Source organism: Echeneis naucrates, chromosome 7 (assembly GCF_900963305.1).
Source record: "Echeneis naucrates chromosome 7, fEcheNa1.1, whole genome shotgun sequence".
Lineage (NCBI taxonomy): Eukaryota > Metazoa > Chordata > Actinopteri > Carangiformes > Echeneidae > Echeneis > Echeneis naucrates.
This window is the reverse complement of record NC_042517.1, coordinates 3,444,810-3,467,762: the sequence shown is the minus strand read 5'-3', so window position 1 is coordinate 3,467,762 and position 22,953 is coordinate 3,444,810. Positions and strand designations below refer to the sequence as shown.

At 45.4% G+C, this 22,953-nt stretch overlaps 1 protein-coding gene across 1 annotated transcript in view; it reads right to left on the bottom strand.

Moving 5' to 3' along the window:
* magi3a (membrane associated guanylate kinase, WW and PDZ domain containing 3a) overlaps positions 1-22,953 on the bottom strand; it is a 99,820-nt gene that overhangs the window by 12,968 nt on the left and 63,899 nt on the right. Inside the window, exons 3-10 of the mRNA XM_029507048.1 lie at positions 20,663-20,782; positions 11,850-12,056; positions 9,502-9,664; positions 8,562-8,641; positions 7,892-7,949; positions 5,938-6,044; positions 2,259-2,456; positions 95-727 (exon numbers count right to left, since the gene is read on the bottom strand). Coding sequence (XP_029362908.1) covers positions 95-727; positions 2,259-2,456; positions 5,938-6,044; positions 7,892-7,949; positions 8,562-8,641; positions 9,502-9,664; positions 11,850-12,056; positions 20,663-20,782 — 1,566 coding nt within the window. The remainder of the gene's footprint in view (positions 1-94; positions 728-2,258; positions 2,457-5,937; positions 6,045-7,891; positions 7,950-8,561; positions 8,642-9,501; positions 9,665-11,849; positions 12,057-20,662; positions 20,783-22,953) is intronic.

Here is a 22,953-nt window from a genome sequence, read left to right as displayed (position 1 = left end):
CAGCTGTGACACACTTCTAAGGATTAGTTCGATGTTGTGGGCTTACCTGAGGCTGAGCGCATCGACGCGGGCTCTCATTTCTAAAATAACTCACCTCCTCTGAGCACCAGCACGTTGACCTCGCTGCCCACCGGCAGGTCTTTGAGGATGTCCACCACCTGGGAGTGGCTCAGCGTCTGGACGTTCTGTCTGTTGATCTCCTTGATGACGTCGCCCTTCAAAAGGCCGCGGCACCACTGGGCGTCCAGGATCATCTTCACCTTTTGGCCGAGCGGGCAATCTGCGATGGCGAAGCCGAACCCCCCGGGACCTTTCACCAGCGGCACACTCACCAGCTCCGGCTGCAGCAGAGTGGGGTCGGGGCCTTCTGGGTGAGGAAGATGGTGGTGGTGGTGGTGGTGATGGGGGTGGTGATGTTGGTGGTGGCGCCCCCCGTTGGTCATGGGTGGCACCGTGGCGGTCTGCCTGGAGAGAGTACCTCCGTCTGGGACTGTGTAGTGAGGGTCCTGTGGCGTGGAGGAAGGGAGCGAAGACGGAGACGTCTCCTTGGAGGTGCATAGGCCTCCTGTGGTCTCCTCGCTGTTGCTGGAGTCCTCAGGGAGGGGGTAGCCCCGACACAAGACCATGTCCACGTACTGGTTGATTGGAATGGACTGGAACATCTTCACCACATCAGCATGAGTCTTTCCAAGCACACATGCCCTGTTGATTTCCACAATCACGTCACCTAAAAAAAAACAAAAAACAAAAGAAACCACCACATATGTGAAACACACTTGAAATATTACCACAATCCAATTTAACAAATTTAAAGCTCAAAACAAAAGAGGCAATAACGTCACTGAGTAAGTGAAATAATCATTTAGCTGGAATAGATGAGCGGAATCTGTATGTGATTTTGTATGTTCTCTAAAAACTTATCGATGTTCATGTGGATGGAGCAAACGAGGGAGAGAGCAAAACGGAACAAGATCACTGACATGCTGCTCTCTTCTTGCTCTTTTCATCTCTGTGTGAGGGGAGACTCTCATCACCCCCCCCCCCCCCCCCCCCCCCGCCTGGCTGGGATATTGGCCTGAGCGTTGGGCTGAATTGCTGACTGGGTAGTTGGCTGGGATTCAAACCACCTACCCAATCAATACTCTCACGCAGCAAACACGGCTCAGATTTCACTCCTCAAGTGAAGCTTCCACGTTCCCGAGGTAGTGCCTGATGAGACTCACTAAACAAAGCTCTAATGGCGCATCTAGTGACTAAGCATCCACAAGGTTAAGATGAAAATGGCAAATAAGAAATAAAGAGAGAAAGTTGAAACACGAGCCTAAATAAACGGGCTGTAGTCAGTCAAGGCCAACGTGAGCGAGTTACAGTCCATCACTTGCTATTATAACCTGATGAAATTAATTACATTCATTTTTTGGTTGAATCAATTATCCTCCTTCTCGAGGGAAACGAAATACTGAAAATAATTACTCTCTGTTCCACTTTCATGTTGACTCTCAGCAGCAGCTCTGGTGTGGATGTTAAGAGTGCTCAGCGGAATCAATATTTTTGTAATGTGAATCTTCGGGCACTTCACTAACCAGTAATGATTCACGCTACTAAAACCGTCATGCGTGTGATGGTAGTGCTTTCGGAGCGGCTACAGTGGCTCTAGTCAGAGCTGCAAAGCTGCACATAACAAGCACGCACTTGCCTGTCACCCTTTCTGGCCATGAAAAGACGTGATGGTCCGCAGCCCCCCCCCGCCCCCCCGTTAAACCTCCTAATATATGGCAGCACATAAAATGTGGGTGTCAGCGATAAAACTGAACATGTGCTTTACTGACGGAAGTTTCCTATTTTTAGATCAGCTCCACCGAATGTTGCCTATAAACATTTGTCTTGGCTTGATCAAGCAATGTGACATTCACGCTGAAGAGCCCGTTTTGTGTTTTTCCGCTTAATGTATTTTTGTGTGCGTGCGTGTGTACTCAGGGTACATAAAACTGCTTTATGTACAGTGTGCATCGCTGCTGCCAAGCCAGAATGTGACTGTGTGCACAGGCACACATGCCACGCAAACACACTGGGTTGTGTTTTGTTTTATTAGACAGAGTAATAAGAGCTTCCTCCTCCTTTCTCTGTCAGTCCCACCTCGTATTACGTGGCATTGGGGTCACGTACAGCAGGACGGCCTCTATCTGCCAAGCTGGAGTACAATCCAGGCACTGGAGCAAACTTTTTTGATGAACATGAGTCCGTGGGGGGAAGATTACCTGAGGCGATCTTGTTGTCATGTGCGGCAGGCCCATCTGGCAGGACATTTTTGACCTGCAGGAACTCGTCAGGCCGGTCTCCTCCAATGATGGTGAACCCAAAGCCCTGAGGGCTTTTTCTGAGTGCTGTCTGCAGGATGGATCCCTGGAGCTGAGATGGGTCTCGGGTGAAGCCGCGCCCCCCCCGAACAAGCTCTTCTGTTATTAGCATAGATGGTGATGAAAGAGGAGATTGTGAAGAGGTCATGGAGAAAAAAAAACATGATACTAAATATACCTCTTCTACAAAACATTTCAGTCATATCAGAGTTCATGAGCTAGACATGAAACTCAGCTTTTGTATGGAACGGTCTGCTACAGATGAAAGCGGCTCGGTGGTACCGAAGCTTGAATGCGTTTGTGAAAATGAGCCTGAGACATGGAGGCAAACCGAAAAGCCTCCTCTTAAATTGCCACCTGTCTCCATCACAGCTACACTACGGCTGACTGTACATCACTCACTGCCGGTAATTACACAAACACTGTAAAGGGCAAGCAATTTGGGGGCGCAAACGCAGAAATCACACGCATGCACGTGCACACATCCTGACACATTGTGTGTATTTTGACCCGGTGTTGCCGCAAACAACCAACTGAAGCGATCAATGTCTCCTCAGATGTGCCCAACTTTCTCCAGGTAAACTTTTCATTGCCAATTTCTTTTGTGGGAACCTGTAAACGGGGTAACTTCAAAGCAGACAGGCAAGGGATTATACTCCACAGTGTGTGTGTGTGTGTGTGTGTGTGTGTGTGTGTGTGTGTATTTGAGAGGAGGATAAGAGCAACGAGAGAGAGAGTGAGAGAGGGAAATTGAGTTAGCCTTGACAGGAAGGGGGAAATTCTGACTAAATCCTCGCTCGCCCATCCCCGTGGTTTGAGCCTATGAGATTGTGAGTTATGTTCAGTGTCCCTGCACGCCGGGCTTCTTCTTCTGACAGTTCCCACGCTGATAGATGGTGCGACATCAATCTCATTAGGGAGGGTGCGGATAGAGGCGCACTCCTCCTCGACCCGTCCCATCCTCCCCAACACAACTCTCAGTGTTTCATGGGATTGCGATTTGCACAACTGCACAACAATTGGCACATATCAGCGCATGATTACAGATGGCTCTCCTGCATTGGAGCGGTGCCGCAGAGCTATTTTTAGGCACACATTTATAATTTTGCGTTGTGAACATCACGTTTGCATGTAACAGAAAATATGACCATTCTCATAACAACTTAGGGTGCGAGCGTGTGTGTAATATGAATGCTCTTTGACAGCAATGTCAAGAAACTGTCAACTGTTTCTTAAATGTTCACCGTGAAAGCAACACTGACAGAGGAATAGGAGAGGGAAAGAGGGCGAGGGCAGGGGGGGGTAGAAGGTGGCTGGCTTTGGGGTGAGGAGGGGGCTACACACCAAAGCCATGTTTACATGGTCTTGATTAAGCTGTGGCCTGCAGAGGGACAGTCGGTATTCTCGGGCGTGAAGTGATTATATGAAATGTCAGACAGGATTGTCAGCGCTGTAATTATGGCTGAGCGGAGTGCTGCGCTCTGCTCCTCTGCTCTGCGGCGTTGTCTGAGAGGTCAGGCTCGCCAGCCCTTGTCAAAACAGCGTTTAGGAGCCACCTCACGCACCTCCACACACTTACGCAAGACCACTGGCCATTAATTCTCATTAACAAGGGTGATAAGGTGCAGAAAAACAGGCACCAGGGGAGGCAGCTGAAGCTTCAGGCGGTGGGCACGCGAAGGGGGGAAATATCATCCACAGACTGCAGAGAGGCTCAGCTGTGGGAGGTGGGGCCTGCAGGCAACAGAGTGAGGCAGGCAGTTCTGTCCAATGGGTGTCTGAAACACAGAGGGGAGTTTGAATACTAATGCTTTTATGCTTTGTGTGTTTGCGAGATAATTCTTAGTCGTGTTCTGGCGACGCAGGGCGACAGATGTTTCAGGCGTTCAGAGTGTCCGACGGGAGGGTGACCAGACAGTCATTGAACACTCTCCGCAGTAGGTAAATCACGAACAGATGATCCAGTTGAAATGCAATTTATGATCATGAGTCACCCTCTACCTTTCTCCTTCGGTGTCTTCCCTGCCCCTGTTCTAACTGTGGTGAGCGACTGGGGCAAAAAGCATTTTCAAAGAGACCTCAGAGCCGTCCCTATTTCATATCTACTTGTCAAAATGAATTCAGCTGCCCAGTCAAGCGCAGCTCCATTATTCAAATTGAATATCATTGCTTCAGAGGCTATGGTCTGTTTATCAGCAGCCTATCAGCTGTTAGAACATCTTCTAGACAGACATCTCAGCATGAAGGAGATGATAAAAGTGCTCCAATATTTGGATAACACATCTAATACCTTTTTTTCTTCCACTGAACAAGAAGCAAGAACTACAAAGTAGGAACTGGTGTCTTTATAATGCTGTTTCCAGAGCTGCACTGTTAGGAAAGTAGAAAGAGGAGACAATAGAGCCCACAGCCGTGGTTCTCAGGGGCCCCCGGTGGCCCTCGATGGGGTTCATATAGTCCCCAGTAAAAATGGGAATAAATGACTGTTGTGTTCGCCGCTTTCAAACACTTGCTGTAATAAAGTTTCTCCAAACAAAATCAGCCATCAAGTAGGGACATCATCTGAAGTAATGGATCTATGATCTAATTTGTGTCAATTTGATGCAAAAAAGTCTGAAAACCGCTGACCTAAAGTGCAAAACAGGCCGAACTGCTGACACTTAGCGCCAACCTTTAGTATGTTAACTACACATTGGCTTCCTCTATTTATTTCACTGTAGTAAAGTTTTGTGAGGTTGAGGCTGAAATCTGTTTTCAAGAGCTCCTTTGTTAGTAATACTTTCTTTCAAAGATAAACCTGCAATACAAAAAACAAACAAACAAAAAAAAAAGGCAATAAGAAACTATCAAGAGTCTATAAGTCTTCAGCTAGCAGCTCTGTTCTGTATTTACAAGTACAACTAACCTTTGAGTCGAGCATGTTAGCCAACATTTCATAATTATCACTGAATACAAAGTATATCGATGTTGGAACATTAAAAAATCGGGGATGGGAAACATATTTTTACACTCATGTCATCGGACCAGAACCAGCTGTCATGTTAAACCATCCCGTGGTTGTTAAGATATATCAGCTCTCTTGAGGATCATTCGAATCTAGACTGAAATTCATCTATTCTTTGTGTTCCTCCTGTCGCTCACATTCCAGGATGCAATTTAGAGCAAATGATCTCACTTCCTGTCCATTTCCGATGACCAATGAGTGGAAAAGCTTCCTGCATTTCATTCATTTCAGTATTGCAAAACTGACTACAAATCAGTTTAAAACCCCATGAAAGATATGTATCATGTTGAATTTTCATACTGAAGTGCCTTAACAGCATTCATTATACAGACAATTTAAAAAGAAAAACAAAAGAAAAAAAAATTAACTGAAATCTCAGTGTGGAGTTTTTCACCCCTCATGTTCTCTGTACTATTTTCTCCTCATTGCTTCTTGCTGATATGAAAGTCGGAGGAAAAAAAAAGTAAATGTGAATGACAGGAATGAGCTCACTCAGCCACTGATCCTTCCTCACATGTAAAGTCATGCAAACGTGTCCGTCCGTCGTAGCTTCGATTGGAGGAAGGCGGCAGTTACCTGAGGGCGGAGCTGCAGGTGGCGGTACTGGAGCGGGCGTGTCCACGCTCAACTTTCTCTTTGCCTCCAGCACTGGATTCTCGAACTGGGTCTTCTGGTTGATGTGGCTGCACATTAGATGGAACAGGAGGTGGAGATAGTAGAAGTTGTTACATAAATCTTGACTCTGCACAGCAAAGCGCATTTCTGTTTTTGTTGGCACGCTCCTCATCACACATCCTACTATATTCATTCGCTCACCTACGTCAGATGACTACACACAGTCTGAGCTGCCAGCTAATGTTTCTATTTGTGTGTTTGTCTGTGTTTTTTTTTTTTTTTTTAACCTTTCAGCCTCGCAGAACGCAACATGTCCACACTGCCTATACTGTTCTCTGCCTGTCATGCAAACCTGTGATTTGACTATGAGGGCTGGTTGTGACATAACCGTGCTGTGGATGCACAGCATGTCGTGGCTGTCCTGATACAGTGTGTACAACACAAGCCCCGCTTCTGCGCTGAGGGAGTAACAAACACAGAATAATTGAACACGCGTCTAAACACGTCGAAGACGGAATAAGATCTTGATGCAACTGTGAGAGTTCGCCTCGAGAAGATCAGTTGCAATCTCTGCTGTGACAGTCCACGTCGTCATGATGGGATAAACACCTCCTCAAGCCATCATAAGCCCAGGATCACAAGATTCAATAACTGTACCTAAATGGAAAGAAAACATGCGGCCCTAAACACATTACATGCCAAGAGATCCTTCTTCCCGAAAGCAAACGGTCTCATGGCTGCGTTTCGGGGGGTTTAACACCAAACTCAATCTAAAAGCAACTAATGACTCGAAGGTCGCGCCTGCACGCCGAAATGTTTTGCTTCTACCGGGAGAAAGGTTCCTTCGTGCGTTCAGAGAGGGGTAGATCATCTGTGTAATGAGCTTTAATAGTTGTAAATCCCAGTCATGACAGTGCTGTGGGAAGACAAAAAGCTTTGGTGCTGCACAGTGACTCAGCCATTGGTATATATATATAGACATATATGTTTGTGTGTGTATTCACCAACAAAAAACAAAAAAACCCGACTCTGAGCTCTTGCTACGTGTGACTCATGCACAGAGATACCCCCCCCCCATTAAGTCTGAAGGGATAAACATTCCCCTCTCTTTCATTTACTCGCTCCTCTCAGTCTCGCTTTCTCGCTCCTTAATTGCCACACCTCATGTTTTTGTGTGACAGTTGAGGAAATAATGAGACTTTGTGTCACACTGTCGCATTTGTTCATTCATTCATTCACAACAAAATTTGCCAGACAAAGAGACACAGAAACAGGAAAGGCAGCCTCTCAGTGACCCTCTTGCATAAGCAGAATCACCCCCCCCCCCCCCCCCCCACCCACTGAACCCTTACCACCCTCCTCTACCCCCTGCCTGCAGGTCGCTCCCTCTTTGTCCACATTAATGACACTAAAATGAAACATTGTGCTCTTGTTTACACTCTTGAACAGAATTGAATCTCACCGTTCTTTCCCTCTCAGGGACCCTAAACCTGCATTGTCTCTTCTCATTCACAGACACACATGCACACGCATGCGCACTAGTATTGTCAGCAGTGACATAATTGCTTTTTTTGCAGGACTGTGGGAAACTACTGTACGGACAGGGTGACATATATCCCATCGCTTTGTCCAACAAGAGATTCAGCAACACTGCGTCTAATGTGGTCTCTACCTTTCAGTGATTTGCAGAACATGCGGCTGAAACGACGCAGATCTCATCCTAAAAAGTGAAATCATACATGCAGACGCAGCTTAGAAGAAGGCGAGACACACAGGTGTACATAAAAGCCTTAACTCTACCAAATGCACAAAGAGACTCAACATAGTTGTGTCGTAAGCCTTTTCCTCCACATCCAGCACAAGTCACACATTTTGCCATCTGTGCCCTGTCAGGTACGAGGGGAAGTTTACTCACTCTACGTAGTAGATGCCAAACTGGGGGTCCTCAATCTTCTCCCAGCCGTAGGGCAGCTCTGGGGGAGAACAAGCAGGGAAAGGGGAAGACTCAAATCACTTCAGATACTGCTGAGACACGACACAGGCAATTGGACACACGCAACGAGGCATGGTGCTTTGACTGGCAGCTTCCCAGCATGCTTAGCTACACCTACAGAACAGGAGGCCTCTTTTTTTTTTGTATTCGGCACTATGTGTTTAGGTTTTAATACACAACACAGAGGAGGCAGGCAGGAGGAAGGAGGAAATGCTGAGTTTTTAAACAACCTCCCCTGGAAAAAAAAAAAAAAGGGTTGTGTGTGTGTGTGTGTGCGCAACATCTGTAGTTTCTGCCACTGTGTGACAAACACGTCGCAGAGGAAATCTTTACGCAAGAGGGGCCCTAGAAAATTGCCTTTTGAGAGATGCGGCACATGAGCTCCCTGCATGTGTCCCCAAAGCCATTAGGAGGAGAGGGGGCAAACTGGAGGCCGGAGGTTTGTGCCGTGTCACCAGGGCCGCTCGGCTGTTCAGTCTCCGTCTGTTAGCCAGCGGCCCTTTTTTGAGAGGTGGGAACGTGCTGCCATTTCCATTGGGGGGTGTTATATTAGCGGAGCTGGGGGGGGAGGTGCAACCTGCTGACATCTCACCTCCTTCATCACATTTCTCAGGAGGCTTAGCCTTCTTGGCAAGGCGGGGGTCCAGCCAGGTAGTGGTCTTGCTGTTGTGACTGAAGCACAAGGAGGAAACAGAACTTTAGGCACAATCAGGAGAAAAAAAAAACAAAACAGAAAAACAAAAAACATTTAGGATACTGTGAAAATGAGCTATTTGCAATTAGCACCGGAGACTCTTGAGACGATTTACCCTGAAGATATTCCACCATCTCTTGCAAATAAACAGAACTTAAAGCTCCCTGGAAGCAGCAGGACTGGCTAACTTCTAATCTTTTGGGATCAAATAGCTTATCAAGGGAGATTTTACAATATTTGTAAAATTTTAACAAAGCTCAGGGGACCCCTTTGAGGGCGAATATAGCGAGAGAGAGAGAGAGAGAGAGAGGGAGGAAAATTAGGACTGCGCAGACTACAGAGAAGAGTGAGCAGTTGCAAAGCGTCATAAAGAGCAGAAGTGAGAGAGCAGGTCAGGGGTGGCGAACTCCATTTAGTCTGTTGTTCCTCACACTGGCAGAATGAGCTATTGATTTAGCGGCAAGCAGCAGCACCTGGTTCTCTCAGCAGCTCGGCATTGACTGCTCGCCGCACTAACAGGCCAGGTAAACAAAGCTGGCCTGCTGCGTTTAGCGCCAGCCGTTCAAGCCGATATCAAACACAGAGGGAAATAAGAGAAAAACCGAATTGATGACATTTGGTTCTCCAAGTAGCTTCCTGTTTTCAGCACTTGGTTTCATGCGGCACAGAAGAATGTGCTGGACTGGCAGGAGACGGCACCCACTGCCAGATGCCTCTACATGTTCTGGCTTAGGATGGTGGGCAAAAAGAGTTTTGGGAGTAAGACTAGAACGATGTTGGTTTAATGGATGAGTAACCAAAACAAGGCAGGCAAGCAGCAGTAGAAAGGCAAACTTACTCTATGAAATAGACCATGCCGGTCTCTGTGTAGGCCATCTCCCAGTTTTTAGGCAGAGGCTCCTGACTCTCATCCTGGGCGCTCCATGCTCGCAGGTCCATGGCCCCAGCTGACTGGTTGTAGCTGGGCACCGTCCTCCTCCATTCGGCCTTGTCCTTGTGGTCTGGGGCCCGGCATGGAGAGAGGGACACAGGCATGGAGACGGACAGAGGGAGGGGGTGGGAGTAGGGGTACGGGAGGTGGTAGTAGGAAAAAGAGACAGGAGGTGAGAGCGTGGCGCCATTGGAGCTCCTCTGGGCTTCCTGCATCTCTCCCTGCTGCTGCTGTTGTTGCTGCTGCCTGCCGTACGAGCTGCTCTTCCTCTGTACACTGGGTGGACGGTTAGGTCCACAGGAGAGGAAAGGGTAGAGGGAGAGAGAGAGAGAGAGAGAGAGAGAGAGAGAGAGAGAGTGCACAGAGAGAGGACGGAAGCACAGCAATGGCCATAGGATTTGCATGTCAGCAGCGATGTACTGGGAACTGCCTCCCAGGCAGGGGCAGAGCTGACCGACGCTCCAGCTCAGCCACGAGCACCACATCACAACACTATTAGTCTCACCCAGACTGCTACGTGTGTGTGTTTGCCTAATCTTGATGCATGTGCGCGCCTGTCTGTGTGAGGCTCTTATCTGCAGGTTTTCATCTGGCTGCGTATGACCTGGCGTCATCATGGCATTGAATGCTCAGCCTGCTCTGCTGTGGTAACTCAACGGGTCGGGATGCAAACTGACGGCTGTTGACTGGAGGAAGTCGAGAGCTTTTTGGGAGGGCCTCTTTTTCATGAAAGAACCATGCAGTGTTTTCTGTTCTTAAAAAGTCCCAATTTATGACACACACAGAGACATTTGAACGAGGCTATAGCCGCTTTCAGGCATTGAAGAGCAATAAAGTGGGGCTGCTTCGCCGACGAAAAAGAGCGCTGAAAGCATGTTGAGGGAAAAATGGCAATTCACAGAAAAGCGGGACGATTACTGAACTACCTTTGAGGCACTGTTGGTCATATGGTACGTTTGACATCATCACTATTGTCATACATCCTCATCCTGTCTGCACCCCCATCCATCCACATGCTGAGAAAGGTGCAGAGAAGTATCTTTGCAATGTGACAACACGTTGGCAAAATAATTAGAATCAGCATTTGTCTACAGTACACGGTTTTTCTTTGCAGGGCTCCACTTTCCACTCATCAATACGGCCCAAGGCTGCAGAGATGATGTGTGTCTGCTCGCATTTTTTCATTCTTTTATTCTTTGGATGTGAGATTAGCAGCTCATATATATATATATTTATATATATAGCAGTGTAATGATAAAGATGTTCATATTTTCATTACATTGAGAAAAAAAGCCCTCTTGCAGCCCAGAAACAAGAATAATAATAAATTCTTGTTATAAATAAACAACAACAACAACAACACATGAACATCAGCATTGCTCTATAGTCGATTTAGGCTGACGTCAGAAACATTATTGAATTTCTTCCTCCATAAATGCTGCTTTTATTGTGCTTCATGTCTTCATATTTGTCTAATGACTGGTTTCCCTTAAGATCCACGAAAAACACCCAGACTAACAAAACGGGGAAGCTCATGCAGTTAAGCAAAATATATCTAATTCTTCTTTTTTTTTTTTTTTCTTTTTACTCAACACCGTGCAAACCAGTTCCTTCTAAATTGGCGATGCCACAAGGAGTGTTTGATGCCGGTTTGGGGCCTGTCATTGAAGTCATAACAGAGGACAGGCTGGCTAAGGGGGGCGGGGGGCTGCTCCAGCTGGAACAGCAAAGAGCCAGAAGCTGCTGCTTTTATTTGGTCGGCTGGTTTAAGATGGGCGAGCGGTTGCAGAATTAAAAAACGATTTCATATGCATTCCGGTTATGTAACACGTTAGGACATAACTGCACATCAGCTCACCTTTAGCTGATTTTCTGTGTGCTGTGAGACATGTCAGAGCATCTTTGCAGGAATCGTCAAAGCCAGCGCCTATCCCTCTAACCAACGGACTGCTTCTATTGATCCCTGACAGACATCTTGTCTTTGGGGTTAGTGATTTAGTCAAAGTCCTTCTTTGTGATGCTTCAGATCTGGCGCTGTCTTATGTGCAACAGAGCTAATCCTGACTTGTGGAGGAAAGAAAAAAAAAGGGGGGGGTGGAGGGAGGGTGCTGCTTTGCATTTTGATATAATAAACTGCTAGATGTATAAATAATTTAAGCAAATAAATTAAAAAAAAAGACGAGCAGGATGCAGTAATACAGCAGGGGCTACATCACAACTGGCTGCAGGAATTGTGGGAACGGCGTTCCTCTCACCAGTCAGGCCGTTGACCAGAGGAGGTCTCTCTTCTTCCTCTTCCTCCTCCGGTGCGGCGCTGTCCTTTCTATCCATCTTACTGACGGAAGTTGTGCGTTTTCGCTGGACCTCCGTGTCAAATTCCTCATCAAACAGAACCTGGTCCACCAGGTCCGGCTGCACAGGGCTGGGCTCTGCGGGGGGCTTCGGGGTCCCGTAGTAGTTTCCTGGAATGAGGAGAGGGATAAAAATTGTGTTTTGCTTAACATGCGAGGTTTCATTTAGCACAATTCGTTACATAATCTTCAAGTTCACTCCTCTCCATAAATAACCTTAACTTTCAGCCCACTTAGAATCTACTTGTTTTGAAGATTTTTCTTTCTTTGCAAGAAGATTCGGTCTTTATGACTGGCACACAGTGACAAGATTAAAGGCTCATGGAAAGAATTACAGGTCTCTGTATGACTTTGCACGTCACAGAGCCGATGAGGAGAAGCCCGGATCACCTCAGCTGTTGTTTAAATGTCTTTACAGGTACAGGGAGTCTGGTTGATAACGACAAATCACATCCGGCAGAGCTTCACTGGTTGGAACGAAATGAGGCCAAGCGTTTTTTCTAAGGTTTTTGGAAGCACCCCTTAAACAACATGCTTTTTATTATTTCCTTTGAATGAAGCCTCGCCTAGTTCCCCTTGAGCATTGCTGTTGCTCTCACTGCAGCCCAACGCTGCTAGTCCGAGGAAGGCTTGACTGCAGTAACGTTTTCTCCTCCAACACGAGAGAGCGCCCCGCTGTCTTCTCTGACACGAACCTGCTGATAACAAGGCGTGCTAACCATCTAACCACACCGCATCATTATGTGAGATTATCACTTCCTGTGAAAAATCCTTCCAGAAGATCTGAGGAACGCTTTTGTTTTATTTAATTATTTATGCCCTAAACTGTTTCATGTTATGTACTTTTGTTTTTATCCGACCTTCGGATCAAAGTCGGTCATATTTCCTGCATCACTCCATGAAGGACTGTGACTACGGCGTTTATGCCAAGGTACGTTTGCAAGCACTTGATTGTCCCTCTAAGTCTATTAGCTTGCCTTTGCCGTCATGCTGGTGCCTCCGGCAGCAAACAGTCTCAACCCACAGAGCAAGACTTTCCTCAACTATATCAGAGAGGGGTGACCCACTTTACCACTCTCTACTTTCGCCCTTCGAGCGGGCCTCTTGAGAATCAGAAAAATCACAGAAAGGGTCAGAAAAACACACGAGGTGAGAACACAGCCTGGAAAAGGTGTGTTACAAACATTGACACGCTGGTCTGCTCTCTCATCTCGGGGAAACCACAGTCCTCTGGTGTTCGCGTGGGATTGAAGCACAGTGAAGACTGCGCTGTGTCTGAGTGGTAGAAAATTGCTCTGTAAAAGTAAAAAGGAGCTCCAGGGAGCGGAGAGACAGAGTGACGACGCAGTCGACTGGGAGGGCGAGAGAGAGACAAGAGAAGAGAAACAAAGGAGGAAAAGGCCACCGGCAGCGGAGAGAAAGAAAGAGAGGCGACTCTACAGACGTGTTTTACATTTCAGTCATTCGTATCGATATTTTCAGAGGGTGACTGTTTGCATCATTAAAAGCTGTAAAAGCTACGGACAGATTAGCTTCACACAAAAGATTAGATGGCGGCGAACTGCGCGTAACCTTCACAACTTATCGAGGTTTTCCTTTATCATCAGATATAATTATGATGCTCTGAAAAAAACAATGAGCACATCTGTGAGCGTCAGCTTAAACCATACACCATAAGTGGTCAAGGTTATTACATTAATCTGCTGTAATTTATGAAGTATTAATATCAGTACCTTATTGAAAACCATTAAATCCTTTACTAGGTTTGTAATTAACAGGAAGCTTACTGACACAGTGCAAATTGAGGGAGTTAAATTAGAAGTGGTAATTTGCTCGGTGCACTCTTCAGCTCCTGGAGCTCACACAAACACATACGTGGCCTCTCTTAAGAGCACATTAGCAGGGAACTTACAAGCAGCGGCCGCAATAAGCAACGGCACTGAGATGGATAGTGTTGTAATTAAACTGCACTCATGAGATACGATGTGAGGAACAGTGCTGGAGTAGAATTTACACCGTCAGTGGGTGCAGATGGTCGGGGGAAAAAATAAAAAATAAAAAATCACAAATCCCATAAAAATGAAAGAAAAAAAGAACTCAAACAACTCGAGGCTGGGTAGTTTTAACTTCACCTGAACGCTGAAGAGAGAAATTTTAGTTCATTAAATGCTGTTTGCACAAATCTCATGTGACTAATCATTTAGTCTTACTTTGTTATTTTAACAAAATGCAATTTAATCTCACATTTATATTCTGACTACAGGGCACGGTGCTCCCTCGGTATCTACTAACAGCTCTATTATTTCATTTAGTGTTATGTAAAATGATAATGTAATATAGCAGTTCTTAATTATCCACCGTCCCATTACACGGAATTTAATTGAATTCCCTATTTATATTCTAATGTGCAGAACAAGTCTCCCCTTCCTTTTGAAGTGATAACTGTATATATCACGTTTTATCATATCAAAGATTTCAACTCGCAGCGCAAATAGGAATTAGATTTAATTACTGGAAGCAGCCGGGACACGAGCAGCGACATCGGGCTCCATCAAACAGGTGAAGATTTGTGATTCTAATAGAGAACTCATAAATAAAACACCGAAACGCCTATTTTTTTTTTTTTTTTTTGTCTGTCACTCATTCTAGCAGGATATGTGGAGACCGATTGGACCGCCTGAAATAGGACCAATGAAGTACTGGTAGTAAGAATCCAGATTGACAGAAGGATCAGGCAATAATTAAATAGTCAATTGGTTAAACTGTCACCGGTTTAATAATAATCAATATTGAGATCGTATTGTGATCAATATTGTTTATTTCTATTTATACAATTTACAAATTTTTTGACTTTTCAACCAATGACCCTTTTATGACTTTTTTTCACGTGAGTATGTTGAGAGCTTGTTAACAGAAGAACAGGCTGTGACACGAGGACGCTTCCACAGCTGTCTGGAGACATAATGTTAGCAAAAGGGCGAGAAAAGGCCACACTTTTCATAACAACAAGCAGTTGCTGGTGGATTCTGCACTTTGGATCATCATCCTGTCGTACAAAACCTCTTTCAATGTAAGCTCTGTCTTAAGCTCTGTGCTCTGCTAATAGCAGTGATAATGAGTCGCATATGAACATTTGAAACACTTCTAATGATTATTTGTTGTAGGGATGATGCTCACTTTTTGCCTGCTTTCAACAAACGCATGACATTTTCGTACAGTAGGGTTTGCCAACATTTTTGGATCATTTTGGCTTCAGAGAGCAAAACGGCTTCCACTGGATACAAAAATATAGTCTGAGCAAACTTTTATTGCCATGTTGACCCAATTAATCTTCCAAATACGCCGTAGTAATAGCTGCTTAGCGGGAACTGTAATTTCCATCCAGTGGATTAACATTGAGTTTCTGCCTTCCTTAACAACTGATGCCATTATCTCTGTCTGAGACTGAAGAAGAGGGAGAAAGCGCTGATCTAACCTGCCCATCGTCCTGATATATATAGTATTCAGCCTCATAAACGTCCTACGCATAATCATCAGAAGAAAGGCTCATTGTTTTGGGATACTGGGTGAAAAACAAAATGTCAGGCCACTCTGTGGCTGTGACCAACTTCAGCCATAATTACTGCCTTTGATTAACGGGCTGTTCATTATTGAGGGGAAAAGGGAAAGGGTGAAAAAAAAAGCATGGGAGCCACCATGCTAATAGCTCCCCATGACCGTGTGTGTGTGTGTGTGTGTGTGTGTGTCGACACCAACAGGAAAGAAATGGAGGCGAAATTGGAATAAAAATTAGTCTGTGATCTATCGAGCTGTGGGTCGCATTTTATGACTTTGGGATCATAAAATTTCAGCTACAAGAGCATCTTAGCAACCCAAAACAAATACACAAACACAACCGCCCCCCCCCCCCCCCCCCCCAAAAAAAAGAACAAAAAACTAAACTGTGGAAGACTGAGTAGAAGAATCAAATGTCAACACGTCACAGCTGCCACATTCAGCCAATTTGGAAAAAAAGATTAGTCCTAAAACTCAGTATAGGGGACAAGGGGATAAAGATATTACAGCTCACCACACTGTACAATTCAACATTTTTGGTCATCGGAGGCTTATGTAATTTAAATCGTTTGTCACGCTGTGGGGAAATGACAAGTATGAGTCGTGTTAAAGGCAAAAGCAGCAGAAACAGTGTGCACAGAGGGCGGATAATTTCAGCCACAGCGTTATTACATTTTGCAGCTTTCTCAAAGTGGTGGGTGGGAAGTGTAAAGCAAAGCCATTTTCATTTTAACAATCTGGGCCAATGTGAGCTTGGCACTGTCCACAATCTGCGCGGCCATTCGCTCATGTTACACACACACACACACACACACACAGCTGCATCTGCTGCCGGTAAGAAGTAGTTTCATATCAGAGGGAAGTTTTTTTTTTTTTTTTTTTACTTGCCCAGAGAGACAAGTTTAAGTATGTACTACTAAGGCTGTGTGTGCTTATGGGCGAGAAAAGATGTGTGTGTGTGTGTGTGTGGATGTCACGCCATCTGTTTTAGTCAGCAGCTGCCAGCATGTCTCATCTCCGACTCGTGAGAATCTGGATAAAATCGCGAGTGGAACTGACTGGAGTTACATCTGCAGGGAGACATAACCTCTCTAAATCTCACTATATCCTTCGCGAAACTCTCATCATAAGCCACGATGGAAATTCGAGAGAGCGAGGACTCATGCAGTCACGGTCATTTAGCGATGTGAAACGCAAGCAAATGGTTTTGTGGCAATGTTTTCAAACACAAATGGAAATCAGAGACGTCCCTTATGTTGTCAAAGTTTTTTGGGGAAAAATCCCCCTCGAGGGGGTTTTAACTCTGGCTCAGCCCCCCCCCGCCTTTTCCTTGCCTCTCTGGAACTGCCATCCATGACCACAGGCCCTCATTAATCACTGAGGATGGTCTTCCATTCTTGGGCGGCGCCCAGTGAGCCTGGGCCTCATGGCTGACAGGCCGGTGAAGCCCATCTTGTGCTCCAGTCTTGGCACAGAGCTCTGGCACTGCTTGGCATGGATGCCCACCCTTCACAAGCCAACCTTGTCCAGCCTGCATTCCTCTGCTTGCTGTGCGTGTGTGTGTGTGTGTGTGCGCGAGTGTGTTGCCCAGGGCTCCGCTATCTTCGCTGTTTCTCAAAATTAAACTTCCTATCCACTTTATGTTAATCTCCTCTGTCTGTGTAGTGACACACTTTATAAATTACACACCATCGCCATCCTCTTTTTGAGCTTCTCCCATCCATCCTAATCCTGCTCACGTTATCCATCCATCATTGTTCTTCTGTTTTCTGTTTCTGTCTCTCGTTCTCAGTTGCGCCTGCGTAAAAACAACTGTACTGTCAGCAGTGCTGACGTGCTTCTTAATTTCCCAGGATCCTCTGTTGCCTCTTCCTAAGAGCAGGCAGCTGTTACTGGCACAGCACCTTTGCGCCTGTTGTCTTCTGTGACTTCTGGCTCGCTGCCCCGTTTCTACTTAATCCGCAGCTATACAATGTTGCCTCGCAACTTCACAAACTCTATGATACCCAAAAATACACTGTCAAAAACTGGTTGCAGGCGATATGATCCCCTAAAATAAAAGGAGGATAAATGGGTCATTCATTTTCCAGGAAAGATTGTCAGGATCTAATTTTTTTGGGTGGCACAGTTTCCCCTGTCAAATTGTCCCGTAGCAGGTGGACAGCTACAGATGGTGACTGTCAAGTGGCACGATGCTATTTTGTCCTACATCCTGACAGCAGGCCGCTGGAACGGAGGTCATGAGAGCGCCACCCGCCGCAACAAATGAACCAACATATGCAAAGGGGACAGGCCAATTCTGAAAACTACTTCATCAGTTTGACAATACGTGAGCTGCAAGTATTCACAGCACAAGCAAGATATTGCAACGTGCTGCAAGTATCGCCGAAGACAACGGCAGCCTTTACAGAAAAGGTGAACCAGGCTGGGATGCACGTGTTCTTTGATGTTTTTCACTTTAAAAGTGTGTATCCCCGTTGGGCTCATCACTTTTTTTTTTTTTTGGACATTTCTATATTTGCCCACACTTCCTGAAGTTCAAGCGTGTTCAGCTCTGCGGGCCGTCGTACCACTGACCAGCGAGACCACCTGAAGCCTCCAACGTGCCATCGGGGTTATTTATGTATTATGATTTATAATGCACTGCGAGAAAAAAAAGAAAAAGAAAACAAAACTGACACATGGAATAGAAAGATGAAGAATGTTAAGCAGAAATAAAACACCTGAGTTAGCTGATCGAATCTTTGCATCGACTGCTGTGCTGGGCCTTGTGCTGCTGACTTTTTTTTTTTTTACCCCCAACACCTGCTTCTCTTGCATTTCACTCATCCATTTCTGCTCCCTGTCTCCACCACGCATGATTAATATTTCCTGGTTTCCCCCGTGCACGTCCACAGCGAGTGGGAGAAAATTGGATACGCCCTAATTCACATACATGCACACGCTCTCGCACACAGGCAAATCCAATCCTCCGAGTTTCAGCACAGGCAAGGTGACAAGTATTACTCACACGGTGACGCAAGCTGGCAAACAAATCTCTTTTATTTCTTTTTTTGTTTTTTTTTTGTGCCTCATCCACTCCACTAATGGTTGAGTCAACTTCGCTGCTTGGAATGCAGACGGCCAGACGATTGAGAACGGAGAAAATGGGAATGGATTAATGCTGAGGAGTGAGCTCACGCACACACCAAACTTTCCTCTTTATGCTTGGTTAAGTAGTTTCATAATACTGCCGTTCTGAAATTACTTTCTATTATGGGTGAGCGATATGACAACCCATATGTGAGACGCTGTTTGTCTCACATATTGGCTGCAGCACAGTAATGGGGGGGGCAAAGTCTCACCCCTGGTTACAGATTAACCGTGGCTACATTGAGCCTCTGTTGTTCACAGGTCTGCAGGATTAGTCACACAGTGGTGAACCTGGCCTCCAAGGTTCATCTTTCCATTCAACCAGCCACACGTACAGCAATGCCTCCTCACCACGGCGGGAAGAGAAACTTCAGTTTTCAAATTCCCCAACGAGAGGGGAGTTCTTTTAGCATAGAGGAGGCTGGGGAAATAAAGCCATACGCCATCGTTTGTTGAACCCACCACAACGCAGACACATTTCTGTGTGAATGGACTCTCCAGGCTAATTTTACAATCTGCAGTCGGAGGGCAGCTGCAATCAGCGACACGCTCACCGTGGGGCAATCTTTCATTTAACTTGCTTTCCCTTTCCTTTTTCCAGCATTCGAGTGTGTGTGTGTGTCTATCTGCTTGTGTGTTTACTGGTAAACGACTCGCAGGTCAAGAGTCTGCGCATAAAAAATTTACTTCCGAAGGGTTTCTGAACCTGCCCCCTTCAGCACACACTCAATCGTGTTGCAGTCAGCAGGTGAGGGCAGAGCAGATCCATTATTCATCTGTTGACTGGGTTGCAGGATGTGGCTCCACGGCTGGATGTGGGACGACAGAGCGACGCTGTTTGTACAGGACCAAAGTCAATTTCTTTTTTTTTTTTTTCTTTCAGGAGCAAAGTCCCCCATAGGGATAAATTAACTCCAGTTTCTTCACATTTATGATGACAGTTTGATGACTCGGGCAATACGTTTACCTCACCTGATGACCTGATGGCGCACAGCTCAGCAGAATCAAAAGAGGACTGATACAGCTACAGCGTGGGCTGTGATAACACACTCAGCTGATAACCGCAAACATTTTTTTCCCTAGTCGCTCTTCCTTCTTAGGGAAGTAGTTGTTTGACTTGCGGTCTCGTGATTTATCACCTCCAGGTTGGTTCAGTCCCTTCTACGCTGGTGCTCTGCTGATCCACGACAAACACGCAGTGAAATGAGGTGCAACCAGTCGGAGGATTTAGATTTCGTGCCAGCAGATACCGGATGTGGTTTAGACACCAATTCAAATGGGAGCGTGACATTAAACTTTATCTGAGATCTGTATTGAAGCCTATCACTCGGTAACCACGGTGAAATGCATGTGCGTCGCTAAGTGCAGGGTTCATCAGTGGGCGACGCCACTGGCTGTTTGTATAAATCAATGGGAAAATATCCCTAATTCTCACTCGATTAGTAAAAATGTTCAGTCTCAGTCTCCTTCAATACAACATTATGTTCTTTAAATAATGCCTATTGAATAATGGCTCAATTTAGAGGAAACTAAACCGGAAAGCTGGGCCTGCAGTCAGGCGGGGGCTACACGGTGACTGCTTAAAAACAACACTTTGCTTCTTAAAAATCAACAAATGAAGTCACAGTGGGTCACCACTTGGGTTTTTACTGAAGGTTAAAAGTAATTTAAAAAAAAAAACTGTATTTCTATGTCTTACTCATCATTAGAATTGTAATTTTTTTTTCCTTCTGCTGATTTTTCCTATTCAACAGTTGTCGTAACATTAAGGTCAAGGTCAAATTGATAAAAACTGCTTCTAAAGCTCAGTTCTTCAAACACAATAAAGGAATAAATGCAGGACTGAAGTTAACAAAACTGAAAATCCTACTTGGAGTATAACACAAAAAAATCACAACATGAAGAATTGGGACTCACCAAATTACATAAAATGATGGATATTACCGTTTACTCCGAGTGCAATACGGAAAAAGTTATTTTCAATATTAATTTGGCAACATTTCTGGCAGTATGTCGTGTTTGAGACTTACCATCATACGTGCCGCTCTCCAGCAACAGTCCACTTTCTTCCAGCTCCCGAAATTCACCCACACTGATGAAATTGTAGTCCACACCGGGAACTTCCCCCTCTCTGGGCTGCCGAGTGGTACCTGCCGACAGTGACACAGTTTAGGATACAAGGAACATCCAGGCAAGTGGAAAAAGATGTGTGTGTGTGTGTGTTTGTGTTTGTGTGTGGTGGGCGGTTGGGGGGTGCTAAGTGACGCTCTTCCCAACATTCCCACTGGGACGGGATTCGAGTCCACATACAGCCCTCGTGGGAGAATCTGGATCCACATCATGAATAGTCAACAGGGCTGGGACCGCAGAGTTACGAATTCATTATTCAAATATGAAAGTGGTGAAAAAAAAAAAAAGTATAAGCTACACACGGCCGCACAGCTGTGAGAGTACAGATGATACTGATGATAATGAACAGCATTTTAATTGCACACTCAGTGTACAAACGGACCACTTTTAATCTGTAAGGACACAATTAAACGCAATATCGCTGCAATAAATTAAGCGAAGGGAATTGGGGAAAGACAGCTCGGGGTTGGGTGTGCACTGAGTACATGAATGGATGGCATCTAACGTAACTGTTGACCCTCTGCACATTCATTCAATATTAAATTCGCCATCTATTCATCAAATTATTTCCTCCTCAGGCATCCGGAGTACAACTTTGTTTCCATGGCAATTGAAAGGAGTCTGACTCAAACATAAATCTATTAGTGGTGACTTGTCCAGATAATGATAGAGCTTGTTTACCCCCAGACGTTTTTGGGAGCTCCTATTGCCAAGAAACCAATGAATTTGTGGAGTCCTGCAATTAACGTGGGCAGTTTTCCCGCCACAGCACCATCAGCGTCAAAGTCCGTTCCAATAACATTACAGATTACAGCTGAGCCGCTTGTTTCCACAATCGGGGAAGATTTGTTTGGGCTCATAAAAACAGGCTAAACTTTCCAAGGTCGTGGGAGTAAAAATCAGCGACATGTTTAATAGCGTATTGTCCCCTTCATGCCAGCAGTTTCGGTCAAGGCTCTGTGTCTGAAACCAACCCGAGGCGGGAGCTGCACCACAGCAACAAAGGTTTCCACTTCTTCATTTCCCTCGTGTCCCTGAGAGCTCAAAAGAAATACAAACAGCACAAGTGAGAGCAGAGATGTTTCCAGCAGACACAGGAAAGCACTTGTTTGAAGATTTCCTCTTCAAATGTCAAGGAAACATCTTCGTAGTTTTTAATAACACACGTGCTACAGATGCGGAGATGCCGCAAAAAAAAAAAAAAACAATAAAATAAAGTAACGAATGGTTTTGGGATGCAAAGCTTTTAAATTCAAATGCCAAAAAGAACTGAACACCAAGCAAATCCAAGCCAGGTTCATTACTGAGCAATTACGTTTCCTTGCAACATGTTTCTGTCTTCGGTTGCATAGCGAGTATTTGCTGGCTGTGTTCCGTCAAATGGATGAAGACTGAGTTTTTTCGAGCGCTTTGCGAAATTTGAGGCTGAAAGCTTTTAACAAGTTCATCCAGCCCTGGTTATCCATTTTCTGTTGTCATCTGTGCTACTTGCAACGCTTTGAGAGCTCGGGGCTCTTCGTTTTAAAATATCAACATGGTTTTCCGTGAAAGGAAGCTTTAAATTGCATTCCCAGTTTCTGCAAAAGTTACAGCCATCGACTAATAATCTGCCACGTGCAACCAAAAAATGCCATAGTTTTCCTCGTTGATTTCTTCTCATGTGCGAGACATTAAAAGCAGACTGTTATTAAAATGATTTCACGTTCTCCAACACGTCGACTCTGCTTACTGTCAACTTAGATGTAATCACAATCTGCACGGTACCTCATCTGAACTGCTCTGCTATCTGCCTGTGCTGCAGGCACAGAGGGATTTCAGCTCAGAGTTTAATAGGGAACCCATCCCCATTCTTCATTTTCTTTCTGTGTAAACATCCATCCTGACTGCAGAATGAGCCATCGCATCTGAGAACAGCTTAGTCGCTTGCAAAGACCATTTTTTATTCTGTCAAACAGAGCAATCAGGAGACCGGCAAAGCCTCAAAGGGAGGAAATATGAGCCTGTTCTTTGAAGAAGGAATAGGGGAATTCGGTTATTTCACTTTTAATGCGCTGCTCAGCTCCCTCACCCGACCATTTTCACCTTGGCAGTTCTCATCTCATCGTCACGTGTGTTGTTAAATGTTATTTTATCGTCTTGTGTCTCAAATGTGGCTGTAAATAACTGAAAAATGAGGCCATAGTGGGAGAAA